The sequence below is a fragment of the Rhamphochromis longiceps genome, linkage group LG16 (genome assembly GCF_057381845.1).
Source record: "Rhamphochromis longiceps isolate RC_006_pf linkage group LG16, R_longiceps_female_GT1.1, whole genome shotgun sequence".
Lineage (NCBI taxonomy): Eukaryota > Metazoa > Chordata > Actinopteri > Cichliformes > Cichlidae > Rhamphochromis > Rhamphochromis longiceps.
The window spans coordinates 24,815,691-24,836,767 of NC_140572.1; the positions used below are offsets into that span (position 1 = coordinate 24,815,691).

At 41.6% G+C, this 21,077-nt stretch overlaps 1 protein-coding gene across 6 annotated transcripts in view; it reads right to left on the minus strand.

Annotated features, from left to right (window-relative positions):
* The window catches only part of pkp4 (plakophilin 4), a 100,140-nt gene that overhangs the window by 15,649 nt on the left and 63,414 nt on the right, over positions 1–21,077 (minus strand). For 4 of the 6 annotated variants that reach the window (XM_085384964.1, XM_085384965.1, XM_085384966.1 and 1 more), the window contains exons 5-11: positions 17,699–17,824; positions 17,074–17,267; positions 16,120–16,684; positions 6,412–6,582; positions 3,817–4,027; positions 2,370–2,502; positions 602–815 (exon numbers count right to left, since the gene is read on the minus strand). In XM_085384964.1, coding sequence (XP_085241090.1) covers positions 602–815; positions 2,370–2,502; positions 3,817–4,027; positions 6,412–6,582; positions 16,120–16,684; positions 17,074–17,267; positions 17,699–17,824 — 1,614 coding nt within the window. Of the gene's footprint in view, positions 1–601; positions 816–2,369; positions 2,503–3,816; positions 4,028–6,411; positions 6,583–16,119; positions 16,685–17,073; positions 17,268–17,692; positions 17,825–21,077 lie in introns of all 6 variants that reach the window. The other 2 variants (XM_085384962.1, XM_085384963.1) reach the window with 1 other exon arrangement.

The following is a 21,077-nucleotide window of genomic DNA, read 5'->3' on the forward strand; positions in this document are numbered from 1 at the left end:
CAGAAATGTGGTTTTATTTTGTTGCATATGTCATAAGCAGCAGTGACAGCAGTAGCAGCAACTTAAGGAAAAGCCTCTACACCTGAGTTATTACTACAATCATAATTTCAGAACAGACTATGGTAAGCCGTCTGCTTAATAGCTTATTCAAAGCATCTTTAAGCGCAGTAATCCACAGTTAACCATGACACGCAGCACTAAACAACCTCGAGCTTCTTCAGAGACCATGTCAGGATTCATAAGTTACAGCCCCACTGCAACTGTACTGTAATGATCTCTCCTGTAATGCCCAGCAAGTCATTTATCAAATTCTGTAAAGTTGCTGTGTCTGATGCTGGATAATACCAGTGCTGAAATGACTTGTCAGTGAATCAGTTAGCCTGCGAGCTAAAAATAAAAAGCAAGTAATCGAAATTATTCACCGATCAGAAATGGCCCAGATGTGAAGATCTGACTAACTTTGAGGAATCTATTTGTGCGTGTGAATGAAGTGTAATTTGGATTCTTTTCAAGTTTAACAGAGAAGTGTGTGGATGAATGCCCTGGCAGATTTTTTAAAGCATATAATTCCCCTTAGAGTTTCTGCATTCTCCACACTAACCTGTCACAAGCTCCCTCACTTCCGCATCCACAGTCTTTCTAAGGAGACGGAGCAGTGCTGGGATACCCCCGGCGTTCCTAACAGCGATCTTGTTGTCATCCATAGTTTTGCCATACACGAGGTTCCTCAGAGCGCCACAGGAGTTCCTCTGGACTTCAAGGACTTTGTGGTCTAGCAGGTCCACCAGGTGTTTGATTCCTCCCAGTCGACACACCTGGAGTCAGGATTTTCAGATGTGAAATGATTCTGACCACTAACAACATTTTTTAAAACTTTCCCTGTAAAACACGGGGACAAAAATCATGCATTTATTCATGTGACAAGAGAATCTACGCACAGGGAATTAATTCATACCAAACAAATTATTTTGAAAAGAAATGCTAATATATGACCATGGAAAAAGCCTTAACCACAGGAGATGGTAGACTAAAAGAAAACTGGATTTACATTTCCTTCTGGAGAACAGAACAATGTGTACTCTGAAAAAAAGAAAAAAAAAAAAGCTCCCTGCTTTTCGCTTTGTAATATGAATCAAGTTCTTCTGTCATACGGCATCCAAGAAAAACAGTATCTAAAAAATACCGTCTTCATAACTTATCTTAGTCTTTATATGTCAAAATCACCATTATGCTAATGTCTGAAAGGACAAATCCAGAGCAGATGCCTCTTTGGATTTATTTATTTTTCTAACTGTTGCTGTAAGCTGTGGATGTTTTTTCTTTAAATATACTTGCTTCTGATGTGCATGAGCAGTGTGATTGTGACTATGTGCACATTCTTGTGACTCTTTGGTAGCTCTAAACTTTTTCAGCTCGACGAGTTGAACTGACCAAATAATACATCTCCTAGTTACAAATAATTTCTTTTGTCTGTGTCAAAGTGACCACCTGACTGTCTGACTGCCTCACACTTCCAGACCTAAATTCCATTTTCACAGCTCCAGTCATCAGTTCTGCTTGTTAAGCGGACAATAGCTCAGAAAAGTAATTGTGAACCTCTTGGAACACGCATTAAAAAAATACCTCTCTATAATCCACAAGCTCGTATGAGATAACCCACGCTGATAGGTTTTACCTTCTAGTAAAGTAGTAAAGTGTGACATATAAGATAGATCACAGCTGAAGGAGATGATTGTACAAAAACTACAGCAGTTGTATTTCGCAGTTTTTCAGACATAGAGACAACATTCAATATTCATGGAATAACTAGGTGTAGTCATTGCACCAGTAATAAAATGGCTGATTTGTGTATATCCTTTCGTCTGTGTGAGTTCTCTTCAGGTATTGCAGGTTCCTCCCACAGTCCAAAGACATGCAGTTAGTGGGGTTTCATTAACTGGTGATTCCAAATTGATCTTAAGTGTTATTATAAGCACGGATAGCTGTGTGTTTGCGCGTGTTAGCTCAGCAACAGATTGGCAACCTGTCCAGGGTGTTCCCTGCCGCTCCCCTTAGGACAACTGGGATAGTTTCCAACCAATCTCAGTTGTCATAGAGCAGATGGATGGATGGATGATTTATACAGGCTAACTCAGAGCTCAAAGTTACTGCTATAGTCATACCACAAAATTGTAGTTAAAAAGCCAGTTTTCACTTTGACTGTCGCTGGCTTTGCTCTTCTCATCTGCCAGATATTAAGAGTTTTTGGTAAAGTATATGCACATCTCCAAAATCTGGCCCAATAAACTAACAAAAAAATTTGAATAACATAAGAAGTTGAAATAACTCACTGTAATAAGAGTGTAAGGGATTAGTGGTAGAACACCTACCTCATTCTTGACTCGATTATCACCAAAGCACAGGTGTTGCAGGTAGGCAGCTGCATTGGCCTGCACTGATGGGAAGTGGTGCTGCAGCATGTGAATCACCTCTGTTAGCTCTGGGTCACGCCACGCGAACTCTCTAAAAGTACACGTGGGGTGAAAAGGTATCAGCATGACGGCAGCGACTGGAAGAAGGTTGCCTCCTTAAAAACCACAGGCACCTTTTTCCTGAAAATGAATTCTTCAGCACCTGAGGACAGGCTGATAGAGCCAAGAAGTTACATTTGCAGGTCCAGTTAGGTCACACTTAGATTATTGGGTTTGTGCATGTAGCACATTAAAGAAAGAATAAAGGAATGCATTGTATCTAAACTTCTTTTTTAAGATACTAATAATGGATTTTTCAAACTTAAAATTAGACAAAATGATTTATGATTGTAGACCTCTGCCAACCAGTCAATTTGTAGTTTATATCCATATTGGATCCAAGTTGCCTGAATTAGTGTTGCACAATAACAAAATACCAATAAGTACTTTAATCGACCGGCACTTCTGGTTCTGACTACTGAGGACAACAACATTTAACTGCACTCATGCTAATTATTATCCCTAATTCAGACTCTTCATTTAGAAATATACACCAACACTGACAGAGCCACTACTTCCCATATGAGGAAGATTGTGCATGAGTACATTATAATCTTGTGCATGCTCATCCGTTAATGTGAATGCACACAGGTCAAATTTTTGCCTCGCTGAAAGTGATACATGAATGTTAATAGATTCAACCTAGTGAAATTGCCTGTTAAGACATCTAGGGAAAAGTGGTTAATGGAAAAGAGGCAAAGAGTGAAAGGGGCTTAAGTTGTAAGAGAAATACCTTTGACACACTGACTGAATTATGCACACCACAATCCCAGGCTGCTAGAACTAAATTTGTGGCCTTTGAGCTAAACTAACAAGTCTTTCCTAGACAGGAGCAATGTTAAAATTAATTTTCTAGAGGAATTTTGACTCTGACGCCATTCCAGAATGGGCCGGTGTCACATAAAATAAGCATGGTGCACTCACTTTAAATACTTAGACAACAGCATAAACAAGTGTAAACAAATTTCCCAATGAGCAGGGTCACTGCAAATGTCAATCCACTCTCTACGCTTACACGACAAGAGCAGACACAGCACTTCAGCACATCTGAGAATCTTTTGTTAAGTGGCCAGGCATAGTTGAGCCAGCTTAACGGCCAGAGCTGTGTGTGCGTGTCTACCCAGGAGGTTCACTGTTTGAATAGTAAGAGGACACCGGTGTTGACCCAGCAGAACAGGACTGCCTTGTAAGCAAAAGTAGTCCCCCTGGATTACTGGTTTATGTTACACTACACTGGTTACTAACCACAGAATAAGTTTAGGGAAACAGAAGCATAGAAATAGAGTGAAATGTGTGCCGAGCTTACCTCGGATCCTTCTGAATGCTGTCTATGGAAGGAGAGCGGGCGGCACCATCATCCACGACAACAGCCTGGCGGGTGTAATTGGGATCGGAAGGCCGGTACTGTGCTGAGCGATAGGGATCAGCATAGGTGGCTGATGTGTTAAGAGTATAATTGTTTCTTTGGTAGGTCATGGCACTTCGCTGGCTAGACGACCTTTGCAGACTGCCCACACCTAAGGGATAAATCCAAATCATTCAGATTAAACACAAGACCAAAAACACAAAAACATCTTAGCAGCGTCTAGACGTCGTCAGCTAAACTTCCAGCTTTCCCCGCCATAGGCATACATCTTTAAACAAAGCTGGAAATACAGACATGCTGCTGTTCTGACAAGCTCAGCAAATTCTCAAATCTGGAACAGATTAATGATGAGGATAAAACACAGCTCCCATGGTAGCACAAAGCAGAACTCTTTTCCTTCAAAGACCTCTTTACTTCTTGTTGCTTTTACAAGCTTGTGTTAGCCAGAAGGATCCTGCTGGTTTTCAAAGAGGACAGGAGGACTCAACTTGCTTGGTGATCCACAAATCCTTTCTTCACCGCCTTCTTGCTCCTCTGAGACATCCTATGCTCGGGCTAAGTTTGCCAAACAAAGCAGACAGAATTTGGTAAACCAAGGCGCGCTCCAAAAGAAGGAGAAAAGAAGTCAGCCTGAGAGCACCTCCCTTCAGTCATCTTTCCTCTTTTCATTTGCACCGAATGGTATTATGACCTAGTTTTTTAACACAATGGGTCACAAACAGAACGGCATAAACAAGCTGCTTGGATTCAGCCCTCCTTCTCACCGGAGCCACGTGATATGAGGCAGCGTGACTGCTGCGCCGGTCAGATCTCTATCCTCCATCCAACAGAACTTGGCACGAGCGTGCTCAAACTCCCTCCTACCAGCAGCCAAGACGTCAACTGGTGGGGTTACTCCAAAAACACAATTTCACGCATCACTGCACTTCTATGTTGGGCAGCAGCTCTACCGCGCAACGTGGTTATCTCCCAAAATGTACCCTTACACAGCCAAAGACATTGGAAGAGAAATTATAAACAACATACTGCAGCTTTGCAATTTTACAAGAACTATTTGGATTCCATTTCTCACCTTCTCAGAAAAAGATCGATACTTCCATTGCTCCTGCTTGCACAAAAAAGTACACTGCCTGCTTCCAGAAAAAGCCCCCAAAAATGCATGGAAAGCCAATAGGGGGAAATGGCCCATTGAAATTTCATTTCACAACATAACAAAGAAAACTGTGGGATCAAATTGGATTTTTCTAATGAGATAGCTCTCACAAAGCCCCCATATTGAACACCCCCTCCAGCTCTATCCCACTCGCCTTTTCTTAGTATAGCTGGAATAAACACATTACAGTGGCTTGTCTGTGGGGCTTCTTCATACCACCAATAGCATTTATTAGTGAACTTATCGGTCTAAGCAGATCTCCGGTGTGCCGAGGAGAAGCCTGAATGGAGTGCGCGTGCACGTCATGGGAATTAAACATGCGTATCCGAGGCAGGAGAGATGATGAGAGGAAAATACCAACATCAGGACAGCTGAAAGAGCACAGGCTGTGGATGTGGCTAACCAAGCTGTCCCCTTCATCCTTCTTCTCATTCTCAATGTGACACATGGGTAATGGACTCCTTTGTGGCAGGATGACATATCAGAACCTGCCCATTAACTCATGTCTCACCCATTTCTGTCTGACAGTGGAGGGAGGATGGAAATGGAGGCAGCGGAAGAGAGAACGAAAAGTAGAACTCAAGAAAGAAAAGCAAGAAAGAAAGACATAACATACTGTGCGCTAAAGGGCAGACAGAAAAATGTCCGACCCCCACATGGACAGCGATAGTCCTCCATGGGGGATATGGGAAAGAGTCAAAGACACCTGGATTAAATGGCAAAGACTTTGACACACTTAAAGTCAAAGAAACTACATAACAGGAAGAAGGCACTTCTGATGTGAGGATGTATAGAGTAAAAATTCTGTGCTCATCCTGACCTGGCTCTACCGCACGAAGATGCAGCACAAGCAAAGAAGATGGTAAATGGAGTTTCTAGTAGATTTGATCTGTCGCACACAAACACACTCAAATCAAAAACTGTGTTGTTTGTAAGGTACTGCAGGGGTTCCCAGCTTCTATCTGTGCAACAATGTCACTGAGTGGCAGGGGACGCGTAGCATCAAGAAAAACATTACCTCGGTATACGATGTCCTCTGCCTCCTCTCTCAAGCTTTCTCTTTTTAACCCATCTCTGCTGGCTAGATTCATCTGCAACCAGCTGCATACATACAGTTGTGCCACCTCAACTTACTGACAGGAAAAGCATTTTCTGACTTTTAAAAAATGTTCCCCATGGCTCCACAGCAAGTATTTCATAGCAGTTGTGAGCGTAGGTGATGCTTTGCACTTTTGTTGACACTAAACTCAGGTTCTTCCAACAATCTGGCAGCAAAATTCTTACTTGTGAGAGGGAAACGCATAATTTTAGTATCATAGGGAGACTGTTACTAACTATTATTAGTAACAATGTCCAAAAGTTAATAATAATGTGGGGCCAACCTGATGTGCTCCTGTAGAGCGTGCTCTGGTGGGTGTGGCTGGGACTGCGATACAACGGGCCCTTGTACGTCCGATCCTCATAGATTGGTGCGATGTGGCGGTCTGGGGAGATGGTTGACCTTAAGTCCGGGGCCAGCTGGCTGTGCTGACTGGCGTAAGAGCTCCGTATTCCTGCAAATGAATATAAATGGGAAGAATTTAGTGTCTGTGTCTTTTCAAAATATTATAGACCAAGACAGCGACTTTCAGGCCATGTTTTCATGATTCTTACAGGATAACTGTATCAGCGTGTTAAAAACATCAGTGGAAAACATGGTGGCTGCAAAAAGAAACAGCAAGAGTGCTTGGATCCCCCCAAACTACGGTATTTAGGTCACTTAAGTCACCTGATACTTGGTAGACTTAGATAATCAATCTCAGAAAACAACATCTCTTCTTTTGTTGTCAAACTTAATGTCATTGTTGTGTGCGGTTCACTGATTTACAAAAGGGACACTGCATCGCTTTACAGCAATAATGCAGTTTTGACAAAAACAAAAGCAGACATGATGTTCACAGGATCCTATCTTATGTATCAGGTTAAATCAATTTTCAAACTTGATCAAAATGAATAGAAAGCACTGCACATGCTGAAGAAATAATTCAATTCACAGAAATATGACTGTCAGTAAAGTATGAAAAATGAAACAAAAACACAAAACAAAACATGAGTTGGGGAAAACCCCACATCTGCTTCTTTTTGTGAACAGGAACTAGGCACAAGCAAATGCTAAATATTGGTTGAAATGACTAAAATGAGTCACTGAAGTGAACTGAGCAGATACCGAAGTGACACTGCAAACCAATCAGTCCATTAACAACAGAGTGTTTCACATAACAAACAAACAAATGCTATAATCAGCAAAAAGCTCTCCTGACGGGGGTGAGAAAAGGAAACCATTGTCTAATTAAAAATCCCTTTCACAAAGGTCACTTTAACAGGATATGCAGGCATAGTCGAGCATCAATTTCTGTCTGACTCAGACTCGGGTCAGATGTAAAACAACAAGAGCAGAATGAGGAAACATCACACTGCTCTGGGTCTTTCCATATAAAGGGAAGCACGGCTATTATGTCTCACTCTACCAACCTCGGAATGCCTAAACTTCCAACAAAAACAAACGTGAGCGAGGTTGTGCAGTCATGGCCAACAATCTGACAAACTGACATTGTGTCACATGGTAGGCAGGTGAAATCGCACACTTGCACACTCTGTCACTTGTAAGGTTTTACCTATCAGGACATAATCAGTCCTTGACCAGGTCTTAAAAAACAATAGCAAGTTAGACAAGTTAGCCAGTGCCATGATTAATATAAATGATGCCAAAATGCAGAAGCAATGTGTGGAAAACTAAAAGCATCCCATTAGTCAGCAGCTATGGATGAATTTTGGCCCACTCTTCTTTCCAGCTCTCTTACGGTCCAGCCACAGTGTCTCACTCAGGCTGAGGTATCTGTTGGACAAATGGCCTCACATTTGTTTCTAGAACACGTTGAAACTTTGAGTTGACCATGAACTCCTCAAAGACTGCAAAGCACACAGATCCTGCAGCTGCAAAACAAACCCAAACCATCAGCATCCACCCCCGTGCTTCACTGTTGGTGCAAGATGTTTGTGGTAATGTTTTGTTTGGGTTTTTTTGCTAAATGTGGTGCCATGCATTATGGCCAACCATCTTGTCTTGTGGTTTGTTTAGCTGCAACTTTGAAAAGCTAAGCTGTGCTGCCGTGTTCTTTTTAAAGAGAAAAGCAACCCATACTTGTTTTATGCAGAGGTTTTTCTTTTTTAAATTGTACTTTACTAATTGTGCACAGTTTCAGGTAGTTAAAAGTCTGAGATGTACTTCTTGGGTTATTTTGCAGTTTCTCTAAGAATTACAAAATGTGACCTTGGGTTGAATTTTCTGGGACGCCCACTCCTGGAAAGATTGGCCGCCGTCTTGAATGTTTTCCACTCGTGATTAACCTTTTTCAATGTAGACTTCAAATTGTTTGGAAGTGACCTTAAAACCCTGCTGAGAGTTATGGGCAGCATCAATTGCCCCTTTAAGATCACTGCTAATGTATTCCCTACTTGGCTATGTGTTAACACACACCTGAGAGCTCCAGCCAACAAAGTGACAAAACCTGAAATTTTACAGAGGTACTCACACTTCTGATGCTCAATCGAGAACATATGATTAGCAGCACTGCTACTGCCTCTACTGGCTACTATGTACCTACCTATGGAAGTAATAAGAGACATAAGAACACTTGATTTGTTAAATCGATGTGTAATATGCCATGTTTTGTAGTTCATTGGAGGTTATATTAAGCTGGTTTTAGGAATTTCATTTTTATTATGTCCCAGTGTGTAAAAAGAACACGACACGTGTTGTCATCTTTCTTTTTGCCATGACTGGATGAGAGTATATAAAAGAAAAATCATTTTAAAAAAAGGCCTTTGTAATACCTTAATATGTAACCACAAACAAGTTAAAACTTGACATGTTGACATTTTCTCAAGGAACATAAGAATATGATTAAAGCGTTCTTAGTTATGTTTTAAAGAGACGATGAGACGTCAACAAAAGTTGCTGTGGTTATAATGTTATGACGCAACTTTGGAAGAGTAACTTTTGGCTCCAATATAATGTGCATGGCAGCATATACACCTGCACCATCTGTTCTCACTCTATACCAACTCAAACTTGAAAAAGCAAATTCATTTCCCTGCTCCCCAAAACACAGAATGGTTAACTGAAACAATCGATAGGAGAGGGTAGTTCATTTGAGTAGAATTTGTACTGAAGAAGGAAAAGAAAATGGATGAAAAATCTGATTAAAAAGGGGGCCCTGTTAATTTAAACAGGAGGGGGTAATGGGCTGCAAAATTTCTATCAAAATAACCAAGGGCTAGTGTCTGAAAATGGACCACAATTATAGCATGTCTCAGCCAATCATCCCCTAATCAAGTTAAACTCAGAGCTGAGCTATTCTGCTGTGACATAACAAGAAGCAGAATAATAGTCGTGCTTTTACCGTCGCATTTTGAAGATCGCAAAAAAAGGTTACGAGTCCAAACTTTATTTTTATTTTACAGACCAATTAAAAATAAACTGGTACGATGAACTGTAGAGGACAGCGTGGACATAAAGGCGTTTGCTCCTCTTTAATCTCCATTCTCATCAAACAAACCTAAACAAACACCATTTAAGTAATGTTTGTTTTAAACCTCACATCACTGAAGCTCACTAAGCTGTGAACCCCAGTGGGCCAGTATACAGTTGGCAACTTACTGCTTATTGCACATTTCACAAGCCCCCAAACGTCACTTGGGTCCTCTCCAACTGCATGAGCTCAGGCACAGACTGCTGCTAAACACGAGCTCTGCCATGCAGAACCAGCTAAACGAGGGAGTATTGTCACAATTTGAGACTGAGGACATTAATAAATAAACATATTTGCCTCATTTGTGAGCAGAGAGACTCTGGAGGCAAGACGAGTACAAATTTCAGATGTAGATGGTAGACTAGACTGAGGCTGACCTCTGAAACACAGAGCCTTTACATGCACTGAGGCAAGCATAGGATGAGGCATTGGGCAGCTGGTTAGGGGACCCTGGTAACCTCAATCTGAATAAACATGCAGAGAATCAACTAACTAGCTTAATGGTGTAGTTTTATTGAAATAATGGTTGCAGTCCAAGTTACTAGCTGATATTAGCAGAAGTTGTAAAACAAAACAAAAAAAAAACAGATTTAAAAAAAGGATTTTCCTTACCGGTATTTTCAGTCATACATGTGCAGTTAGAGTGGTCTATGCTTAAAATGTCCAAAGTTTTAAATAACAAGATATATGAAAATAATCCTTGTGAACCGAAAGCTTAGGCTTCAGCCTGCTCTAAAGGCTCAGCTTAAGAGAATTTCTCCAACTCTTGAATATCTTTGAGATCACAGACATGGGATGTAATTAATACGGTTATCTCAGCCACACAGTTTTATACCCGTGAGCACAGCAGGTGGTTTGCCTTCTGTTTATAAGGGTCAACCAATAAGAAGAAAGTTGGCTTGAAGGAAAGGACAAAAAAAAAAAAACTTGTTTCAGACAATGGATTAACTGGGGTGGGAGGGTGGGCGGCACTAAAGCCCAGTATTAGATAGATACAGATTTGTGTTTAAACCATGTATTAGGGCTGTTTGATATAACGATATATCGGATGACGATATAAAAATGTCTATCGTTTCATTTTACGCTATCGTTTGTTTCGTGGTGTCGTAAAATAAACTGTTTACGGCAATATTTTTTCATCGTTTTGATGGTCACTGTAGTGGTTATATTAATTTCTTAAAGTTCTCTCTTTCTCTTATATTTTATATAACCACACTACAGACGGACAAGAGCCTGTTTTTATGTGTTATGGTTAGCAACAACAACGTTAACAGAATCGCGTGTCCGCTTGTTTATGTTCCACGTAAACCTTTCACAATAAAGCTCAAGATCCTGTTGACTTTTCAAAATAAACTGAATCACGTGAAAGAGCAGATTATTTACGGATGAGAAGCAAAAAAGAGCCGCAGGGTGCTAATAAATAGACCTTAGACTCAAACGTTAGAACAGGCTTTTCCCCGCAGCACGCCGTGTAATAAATACTCACAAAGAAAACGGCGGCCTTTACAACTTATGTCTAAAAATGTATAGTTTCATGCATCGGTTAAAACACTCGACTCCAGCTACATGACGCGCAGCTGGAAACACTTCACCGAGCTGCCCGAGATTCACTGAATTTACAGAAAATGTTACATTTTTGTGATTTATATCGTTATCGGACGATAGAATTCTTATATCGGGATATGAGATTTTGGTCATATCGCACAGCCCTACCGTGTATCATACAGAACCCAGAAACTAAAATACAGAGCTGGAATTGAGCAGAATAACTCCGCTTTAAGGTCAACGTATCACCAGGCTCAGTGGGCAGGTCTTTTCCCCTAATGAATCAAATAAACACACAAATACAGATTAAATTCTATCAAAGTCTAAATTGCAAGTAAATGAGCATTTCCTGCCAAAATATCAGTCTGACCTTGACCTGAAAGCTGGAGAAAAAATGGTGTCCTAGCTTCTAAGTGCTCTCTGACAGCAAGAGCATTTTATGGAAGAGATCACAACAAGTGCAATCCATTTTGGGTAAAACAGTGTTGATAAAGCACCCAGTTTTTTGTCAAGGTTATGACAGATTTTAAAACATTTACTCTAAATTAAATTTAGAGACTGGCTTTTTAGCCATTGCATAGTAATAAATTAAATGATGGCGAGTGCTGCAAACGTCCTTGAATTATGGAAAGGTTTAAACAAGGCTGTGGACTTCATTTATATATTGAAGATTTGATTGTTTTTGACTGATTTTCCCTCACTAATGAAAGTATTTTTTTTGACAACTTCAAAGTGTTGTCAAGTAAAGAGGGTTGAAATAAGGCAAAACTAAAATATATCATAACCTACAAAAGCTTGTCTGTTTTGTTTATGTGTGTTTCCTATAAAAAAAAAAAAGTTAACCCCCTAAAACCTAAAGAAACGCCCAAGCTCTGACTCTCCACTCCATAGCCATATAAACAAAGACATAAACTAAGGTTGGAAGGAAGTAGTAAAACAGAGTAAAGAAGAAAAATTCTGCCACTGTGTGCACTCAATAGTGCAGGCAGCCTTTCACGCCAGCTTCTCTTGTTCAAAGGTTTGGAGAGGGTAGGAGATGGAGAGAGAAGAGGTGGTGGGAAGACATAAGGAAAGGCGGGAAAAGAAAGTAGCCGAGAGTATAGGAGGGGATGCGAACGAGAGGATGAATGAAAAGAGGGTTAATGAGGTTGTCTAGGACCACCAGAGACCTCTCATTCCATGTAAAGCCTAGCCACATAAACAGAGCTTTTGGCACAGCTGTGACCGAGTGAGTGGGAGAGAATCTCCCAGGCACAGGAACCTTCATGCATATCTCTGCCTCTCAGCAGCCTGACTCCTGAAAGTAGCAACATTCAAACAACCTTAGCAGAGACTAATCTGTCCCCCGATAGAAGGGCTGCAGTCACTTCTAAAGGCATCTGCAAATTGTCAGGGAGAAATAACATACTGCTGTCTATTGAGGATGAATGGCCCACATTCCTGCTGCGTTATAGTCATTTAATTCTCCCCCTCAGTCCTCTCACCGTGGCTTTAACAGATTACACTTGGCAGAGGCTGGATAAAGGGTGGTGGCTGCTTGGCGCGTGCTTTCCCTGGAGAAACAAACACTTAAATGGATGCAGCTGAATGTATCCTTCAAGAAAAATACATTTCAAGAACCCTCTCTAAACAAACGGAACTCCTCAAAGAAAACTGGGATGATTATCAGAAAATCATTACGCATGAAAGTTCCTAAAGGGGTAAAAATTCGATTGCACCACAGCTAAAACTACCCCGGTAGCCTGGATGGCGAAATGAAAATGCAGACATTGAGATGTGCTATTTTCCCCCCTTTCTCTTCCTTCCTCTCTGAAAGGGACATGGAGCGTAATGAGCACATTATTAGGGACAATTTATCTTCATTTTCCATTTTTCAGCAGCAGAGGGAAGCTCTGACATCATGCCAGTGACAGCGCAGGGAGGGGAGCCAGGTGGATGAGTAGTCGGAAGAGTAGAGGGAGGCGAAAGGGCACAAATGAAGCACAAAAAGGTGGACAGAAGTGTGATGAAAAGGCAGCAGAGAGAACCAAAAAGTGTGTGATGAACCAAGAAAAAGGTGAGGAGGAGGGGGAGGAAAAACACTTTCTGATAGATATTGACAGAAAACCACCAAGAGCTACAACATCAAGTTCAGGCTGCTGGATGGTGTTTGCCAAATGCTTGCAATTGAGTCTGATTGTGTGATCGTCCCATTTCCTTCTACTATGGCTCATCGGACACTTGTGAAAAATTACTGCAAAGTGCAGATGATGCGTTTGTGACAAAAAGGAAGACTGTAAGGGGGAGGACAAAGAAGGTGACAAAGAAATGAAGGAAAGCAGAAGGAACAGAAAGCTCAGTTCGTTGGCCAGATTTATACTCCCTTGACGACACACACACACACACACACACACACACACACACACACACACACACGCGCGCAGACAGCTGTGGACACTGAGGAGTGAAGTTGTTCTACTATTACTGTTACACTACTCAGGAGGCTGACAACCCTTTGGCTCTGCTGGAGACATCATCAGTCAAAGTAGCAACATCTGTGTTTGTGTGTGCAGTGAGTCTGGGTAATAAAAAAAACAATCTCACTTTAAGAACACTTCCATAGTAACAATGATAAGCTCTGAACTACTACTAAGTCAGGCTAGTGTAATAAATAAATACAAATGCATGTGGAAAGGCCTGTGATGTTTAATAAAAGGCTGGAAAAACAACAAATTCACCCAAAATTAAAACATTTAAAGACAGTTCCATCCCACTGAGGAAAGAAGCAGCATGCAGTCACGAGAAACAGCTAGCAGCAAGGCCAAGACTGACCTTTCATTACACTTCCACAGTTGACACCCAGCTGCCATCATTAACTTCTGCCTTTTTGCTTATTATCCCATGTGATTCAGCTCGAACAGATGCAAAGGCAATTTCGCTCAATTAAAAATTATTTTGCCAGTTAATTTTTATCATAAATATCTGGTTGATGCGCTACAAGCAAAATGAATAAAAATACGTTTTATTACGCAGCTGAACCTTTTCATCTTAAAGGACTGCGTGTTCCTTCAGAAATTTAAAGCAATACTAATCTTTCAGAGTTTGCAGAATTTACCTGAAGCGCGAGTATTTCCCTTAAAATTTTACAAGGATAGCTAATACATTACATCAAAATTTAAAGTAAAGATATTTAGCAGCATGTTCCCAGTGATCTTGCTACAATGCACGTGTGTTTATTAGACGTTAAAAATGGCAACTGGTCGTACATGAGCGTTAGACATAAATAAAATAAATAAGATCAAGTCGTGCACACACACACACAGCACCTTTATGTAAACAGAACAGATGATGAGCTGAAGTAACACAACCACCAAAACAAAACAAAACTAAATTCACCTTGTACGTCACCATCAACGAGGGCATCTGAGAAAATCCCAAAGCAGCATCAAGTCAAGAGGAAATAAGTGTCAGTTAACCTCAAAGTAACACTACACTGATTTTCTGAGTAACGTGTTATTTTATCACGTGGAGGCAAAACCAAAAGCGGAGCAGTGTTTCATCAGTTTGAAATTCCCACTGAATAATCATGGTTATCTGTAGTTGTCATTATTTGTCTAGACTATGATCTAATGTCCTGGAGATTCTACAGAAAACGGGAGCAGAAAATGAAAGGCTGCAGGCTGATCTCCGTCCATCAATTCTTGTTGCCGTGTGGAAAACACCGGGACAAGATACGTGTGTTTAGCAAGCAAACACTAGTCAGCTCTTGTTTTTGCCTCATTTGCTCAGGATTCTCTTAAGAATGACAAACTAGTTTGCACAGGCACGCTTTCCAATTAATTATCTTCCTGATCTCTGGCATACTTCTCTCACACACACAAAGCCACCCCCTTTCCTGCCTCAGTGATTGCCCACAATATAGCCTAGATAATGCACTCATCAGAACAATGGATTTGAAGGAATGCCATCACGTTTTGTGGAATCATTTTCTTCACTTTCTGTTATTTCCACTACGGGGGCACCTTGTGTTTATGATTAAATGCTCTGTCAGTTATTTAACCACAAAACAAAACGTTTTTTCCCCTGTATGAATGCCACACATGCGTAATATCAAGCAGTAGCCTTGATTCTCACATAAAGCAAAACTAAAGGCAGCTGAAAATCATGGTTTCTGTGGCGTTCGGTAGTTAACCCTCTCGCCTCAGTCACACTAGTTACAAATCTGAAATTTCGTCAAAGCAACCATTTCAAAAGCAATCGGATCAAAGTTGTTGCATGCAGTCGTAATAACCGTGCCAACCACTGTTTTCTTTTGTGTGACTGTAGCATAAGTGAATTGCGCTTGTGCAAGGTTACACCTCTTTTAGGTGTGGTAACTGAAGCAACTGATTTATTTGAAACCAGAAAAGGCAAGTGAAGCTGCCTGGAAATAATTTAAACTTAGTTCTTCCTCTGACACAATAGTTTAAAGGCAGACTATCAAATAATAATAATATGGTTTCTATCAGAATGTAATCAGTAAAGCAGATGTGTGATCTGCACAAGCTGTTTAATACTAAAGTATTTTTGCTTGAGAGCACTCAATTAGCAAAAAAGCTAATGAATACCGATTCCTAGACTTGGTTTCTTAGTCTACATTTGCCAATATTTGTCTTCGAGCAGGAACTATGTTTTGGTGACACTCCAGGGCAAGCACTGACCTCGCATTCACTCTTTGCTTTCAGCTTGAGTAAATGAAACAAAAGAGTCAGAAACATGCCTGAGAAATAATTATACAAGAGTGCATCCCTGTCTGCACAAAGCAAACATAACTGTATCGTTTAACATGCCAAGAAAGGAGGAACAAAACACAAAACACTTGTAACTTATTTTAGCAGACTTGATATTAAAGCGTCAGTAATTTTATGCTGAGACTTTCAAAAGAAGATATATAAAATACTGATGCACCGTACAGAGCAAGTATGTGTGTGCGTATGTGTGTGTGCAGCGGAGCACCTGCGAGGCTGTCAGGTCGCGTCATTCTCTCGTAAATGTCGTAACTTTGGGGTCCGTAGGGGTCGGTGTTGTGGAGCAGGGAGCGGGGCAGAGTGGAGCTGTAGTGCTGGGGCACGGCAGTCATACTAGCCCTGACTGGAGACGAAGTGTGAGTAGGCTGTTTAGTCAGCGGAGGGTTGACGTTGTCGACCATCGTCAGAGGTGAGCCCATGCGGCCCGAGGGTGACCCTGCTGAGGCCTGGTAGGGTGAGGTGGTGCGGCTAGATCGAGAGTTTGTGGAGCCCATGCGACGCAGTGCAGCGGGGGAGTTTTTCTGAGTGTTGTAGGGTGAGCCACTGCTACCGCCGCCCGTAGTACTGGTTCGCTGGGCAGAGGGCAATGTTGTAGAATAGATGGCGGACAGGGGTTTGGGTTCTGTAACAATGGGGGAGCCGTAGGCACTGCCAACTGAGGTACGCAGGGAACCACGGGAGGGGGACATACTGCTCGCGTAGGCTGGCGAGTGAGAGCGAGAAGGCACTGAGCTGACCCTTCGCATAGCTCGGCCAGGCACTGCTGTTATGACCTGCAAGCAAGAGAAAAAAAATAAAAAGGCTCTGTGGTTTAGTTTACATTCAGGAGGAGCTATAAAATTATGTACTGTAATAATAATGACATGCTGCATAAAACAACATTGCATAAAACAATTCATTACAGGGCATGACTTTACTCTGAGACATATTTATTTTCCTTGTGCTCCCCTCCTCTGTTGTGTGACGGCGCCATTTGGTTTCTCAGCATTCTCTATACACGAAGCTGTAAGAAGCGTGATTAGGTTGTGGTGCTCGATCCCTCTGTGCATTAAAGCCATAAATCACTAACAAACTCAACAGCAATTCTGGAGCAATTAAACTTCACGACCCTTTGAACAAGACGTATGATGAGATAAATCTTGACTTAAACAACCGTCAGTACCTGGGCTGAAGCCTGTCCCTCAGCCCTGGCATTCCTCATCAGTGTGCCAGTGCCAGCACCGGGGAAGGAATGCTGCACCCTTAGTTCAGCCTTGCCCAGGTTCTGGCTGCTGAGGTAGCTGCTGCTGGCATCCTGGTAACCACTGTCCGAGTAAGAGTTCATCTGAGCTGAGTTACACGAATTCCCTCCAGATCCTGAGAGATAATGAGAGAAAAACGACAGACGAGAATGAAATGCTGGGGGAGAGTATGGAGAGCGGTTAGAGGCACAGGGACACATCATAAAGGGTTTCATAACAGATGTGACCTTTACTTAGGATAGCCTTACTAATGACAAATGGCACAGCAGGGGGGGGTGGGTAACAGTTTTGTCAAGCTATTACTCAGTGTGCCATGGTAAATATCCAGCCTTTTATACCTTATGCTTATACTGATAACAGTTTATCCTGAAGAATATAACGGTGAAAGACAAAAAATAAAAATAAAGAGTGTAATCATAAGGTATAAAATTAAAGAAAATTGTTTTCAAAACTGGCATCAGTGTAGTGGAACAACGCTGAGGCAAGAGAAAGCGAGCAGAAGAGAGGGCTGCAGAATGTAGAGAGAAGGCAACAACAGACCCTCACTTTCATGAAGGGAGGACTGCTCCGGGGAGTACAGAGACACCTGCTCTGACTCCGTCCTGATGTGGTACCTCGGGGACTGGGAGCTGTCAGTCACCCGAGACTTTGTGTCCCCCAAGGCACAGGCATCTGAGAAGACACGGCAGAGCAGAAAGTCAGGCAGAGAGGTGGAGCTTCAGGTCTGAAATAATCTCACAGTTTTCGGTCTTTGGGACTGAGAGTTTACAATAGTCGTTAAAGCAGTCGATATTTTATGGAACTGAAAGCAAACAATAAGACGGTCATTTCAGCAACATTAGTTTCACACTTGTATACAGTTGGAGTCATTAAATTTTACTACCATACGAATTTGGGAAGTCAAAATTGGGCGGCATGTCACTTCAATTGTGTATACAGCCATGCTCTAAATCGTTTCACAGCTCTAACATTTCCCTGCATCCCCTCTCGCGTCACGCACAGCAACAACGAGCGAGGCAAACAGAAGCCGAAATTAGCTGTCTAATGTCTGTGCACAATGTTTCTCCACAGTCACAATCTAGTTAAGCGTGACCAGAGTCAATGGATTCCTCTGCAATCACTAGAACAATTGGCAGTGAATGAAGGGAAGGAAGAAGACAAACATTGGTGGTCTGAATTTGTCAGATCCTGCTCGGTTCGCTAGCGTGTGAATGAAAGCTGAATCCTGTGACTGAGCCGCCTTGTTGTCAAAACTGACCTGTTGAATAAATGTGTTGACATGTAGGCTTTGTGCATTTGACAACCTGGCATCTTGCACTCCCACTTTTGGAGGACTAAAGGTGCTTGGCTATTTACTGAAGGGATTGAGTCAAAGCAGATCAAAGCAGATCTGGGGTCAGACTGTCAGAAAGCACAGTGGGGGTGGCCTGTTGTGAGAGAGGCATCCCCCATGTGGCTTCAGAGAGTCCAGTCTACAACAAACTGTGTCAACTGTGTCAGTGCAATTTAATACGTGGATACTCGCTCACATTTTTGTGTATGTATTTTTAAGTTTGCAACAAAGATGAAAAGGCATTTATTAGCCAAAGACATCAAACAACTCAACAATCTGAATTCTGACAGTGACTCTTAGTCTGGTACACACACAGCATGTTGTTTAGGACATTTTGTACCAAGCGCTCACTCTGTCTGATAAATAATATGCCAAAAAGGCAAAATAGATGAGAAACTGGAATAGACACAGAGCGCAAGTGCAGAGCGAAACAGAAGCCTTTTTGATCTGTGTAGAAGATTACACACATAGTGAATCCATTTCGGATAGTTATTTTTTCCCCACAACTACTGACTAAAGAGGAGAGCAGCGGCCACTTCTTACATTTAGGCCCCAGCAGTGAATTTCAAAACTTATTTTAGAGCTCAACATTTATCTCTACCGCTTGCCCTTGCTTTGCTAATCCCACTAGTAGATGTCTAAGCACTCTGCCCCCAATTTTTACATTTTCTTGTCTATTAACAATGCATTAGATAAGAATGTAGAATGTCTGTAAAGTGGGCAGCACCAAGCAGAACCCAAACAATCAACTCGTGTGTTTCCTATTTTCCCCAAACAATTTATTTCCCTGGATCTAAAGAGCATCTTTCTGGTTTGTGTCTCCAGCTAATTAATGTGCTGGAAAATGATGCAGAAACTGGATTTTCAGAGGAAAAGAAAGAGTGACACTGGGACGTCACATATGAGAAAAGTAGATTTTGACACCGAGGCTGAAAATCGATATGAGCACATACAGGATTAGAGCCCAGGTATTAAAGTGAAAAAAAAAAAAAAAGTCGTATTACCAATCTACCAAGGATGCAAAAGGCAAGAAAGGGCCAAACAGTGGGGAAAAAAATAAAAATCAATGTTACAAATATTGAAACAGTATTTATTTCAGCACCCAATAATGATTTCGTTTTAGCTGGTTCCTTAGCTTTTGTTTTATTATTGAGACTACTGAGACTATTGAGGCTGTGTGTCCTTGTGTGTACCACTGGTCAATGCTGAGATAATGGAAAATGCTTGGTGTCCTCTGTGGGTGTCTTTTCTTGTATACTGCGGGGGCGATCGTGGCTCAAGAGTTGGGAGTTCGCCTTGTAATCGGGCAAGACACTTCACCCGTTGCCTACTGGTGGTGGTCAGAGGGCCCGGTGGCGCCAGTGTCCGGCAGCCTCGCCTCTGTCAGTGCGCCCCAGGGTGGCTGTGGCTACAATGTAGCTTACCATCACCAGTGTGTGAATGTGTGTGTGTGAATGAATGGATGACTGAATGTGTAAAGTGCTTTGGGGTTCTTAGGGACTCTTAAAGCACCATTTACCATTTACTGCGGGTCCGTACTTGTGAGGACTAAGGTGTTTTAAATGAAAACATAAGTGTTGCATGGACAACGTTGTAGTGGTCAACACTGGCTTGTTTGTAGCTGGTGACACAAATCCCCTTTGGGGTTGTGTTACAAAGGGTAACCGTGGCCACATACCTTCCGTAGCGGCTCCTTGTGGCAAGGGAGCAGCGAAAAGTAGCCAAGTGGGAATGTAGAATAATAATCTTCTAGGATTTGGCTCAGAGTGCCTCTTTTCCCCTTGAAAGCCTACTAGGAATAACCCTTGAAGCTCTTCTCTGAACTGAGTGGTTTCTGTCATATTGCAGGGTTAGTTATAGAACAAAATCCCAGATTTTCCATCAGAAGAGAGCGAGGTTGGTCTCTACCTATGAGCTGCCCATTGAAAGGAAAAAAAAAAAAAAAAAGAAGAAACTACTCAAATGGTCATCAAATTCTTTATTGATTTATAATGAGGTGTCAAAACTCGTCATTAAGGGGAGAGGAGAGGTCATCGAATATCATATTTCAGTCAAAAGCTGTTTTACCACTCCAATAAATACTTTATTTATGATATGGGCTACATTTTGCTGCACACAACAGTGTTTCATTTGTGTGCCAGAAACCCTCACGCCCACTTTCTATTTGGGTCAATGGGACAGTTATATGGTACTCCTGTGATTCTGTTTTCTAGGACCAGCAAAGCTCAAGTCTGTTGGCTTACAATGTTACATCACAGGTGACGAATTATGCATGTAGAGCCAACACCGAGGGAGCAGCAGCAGGTAAAATATAAAAATGTTCTCCTTTTAAATATTTTTATCTGAACGTTTTACCTCTTTCTGTAAATATAGGTAATTTATCCACCAGAAATAAACACACAAGCACATGTCTCGTGTGAACAAGCTTATTACAGCACTGGAATGATGTATGTACAAATGAATAAATAAATAATTAGAAGAGGTATCACTCCACCCAGCAACATACTGCTATCAATCAGCAATATGTAAAATCTGGGAATTTTTCTCCCTTCTGACATCAAATAAGAAATGACTCTTGAAACCCTAATTGAT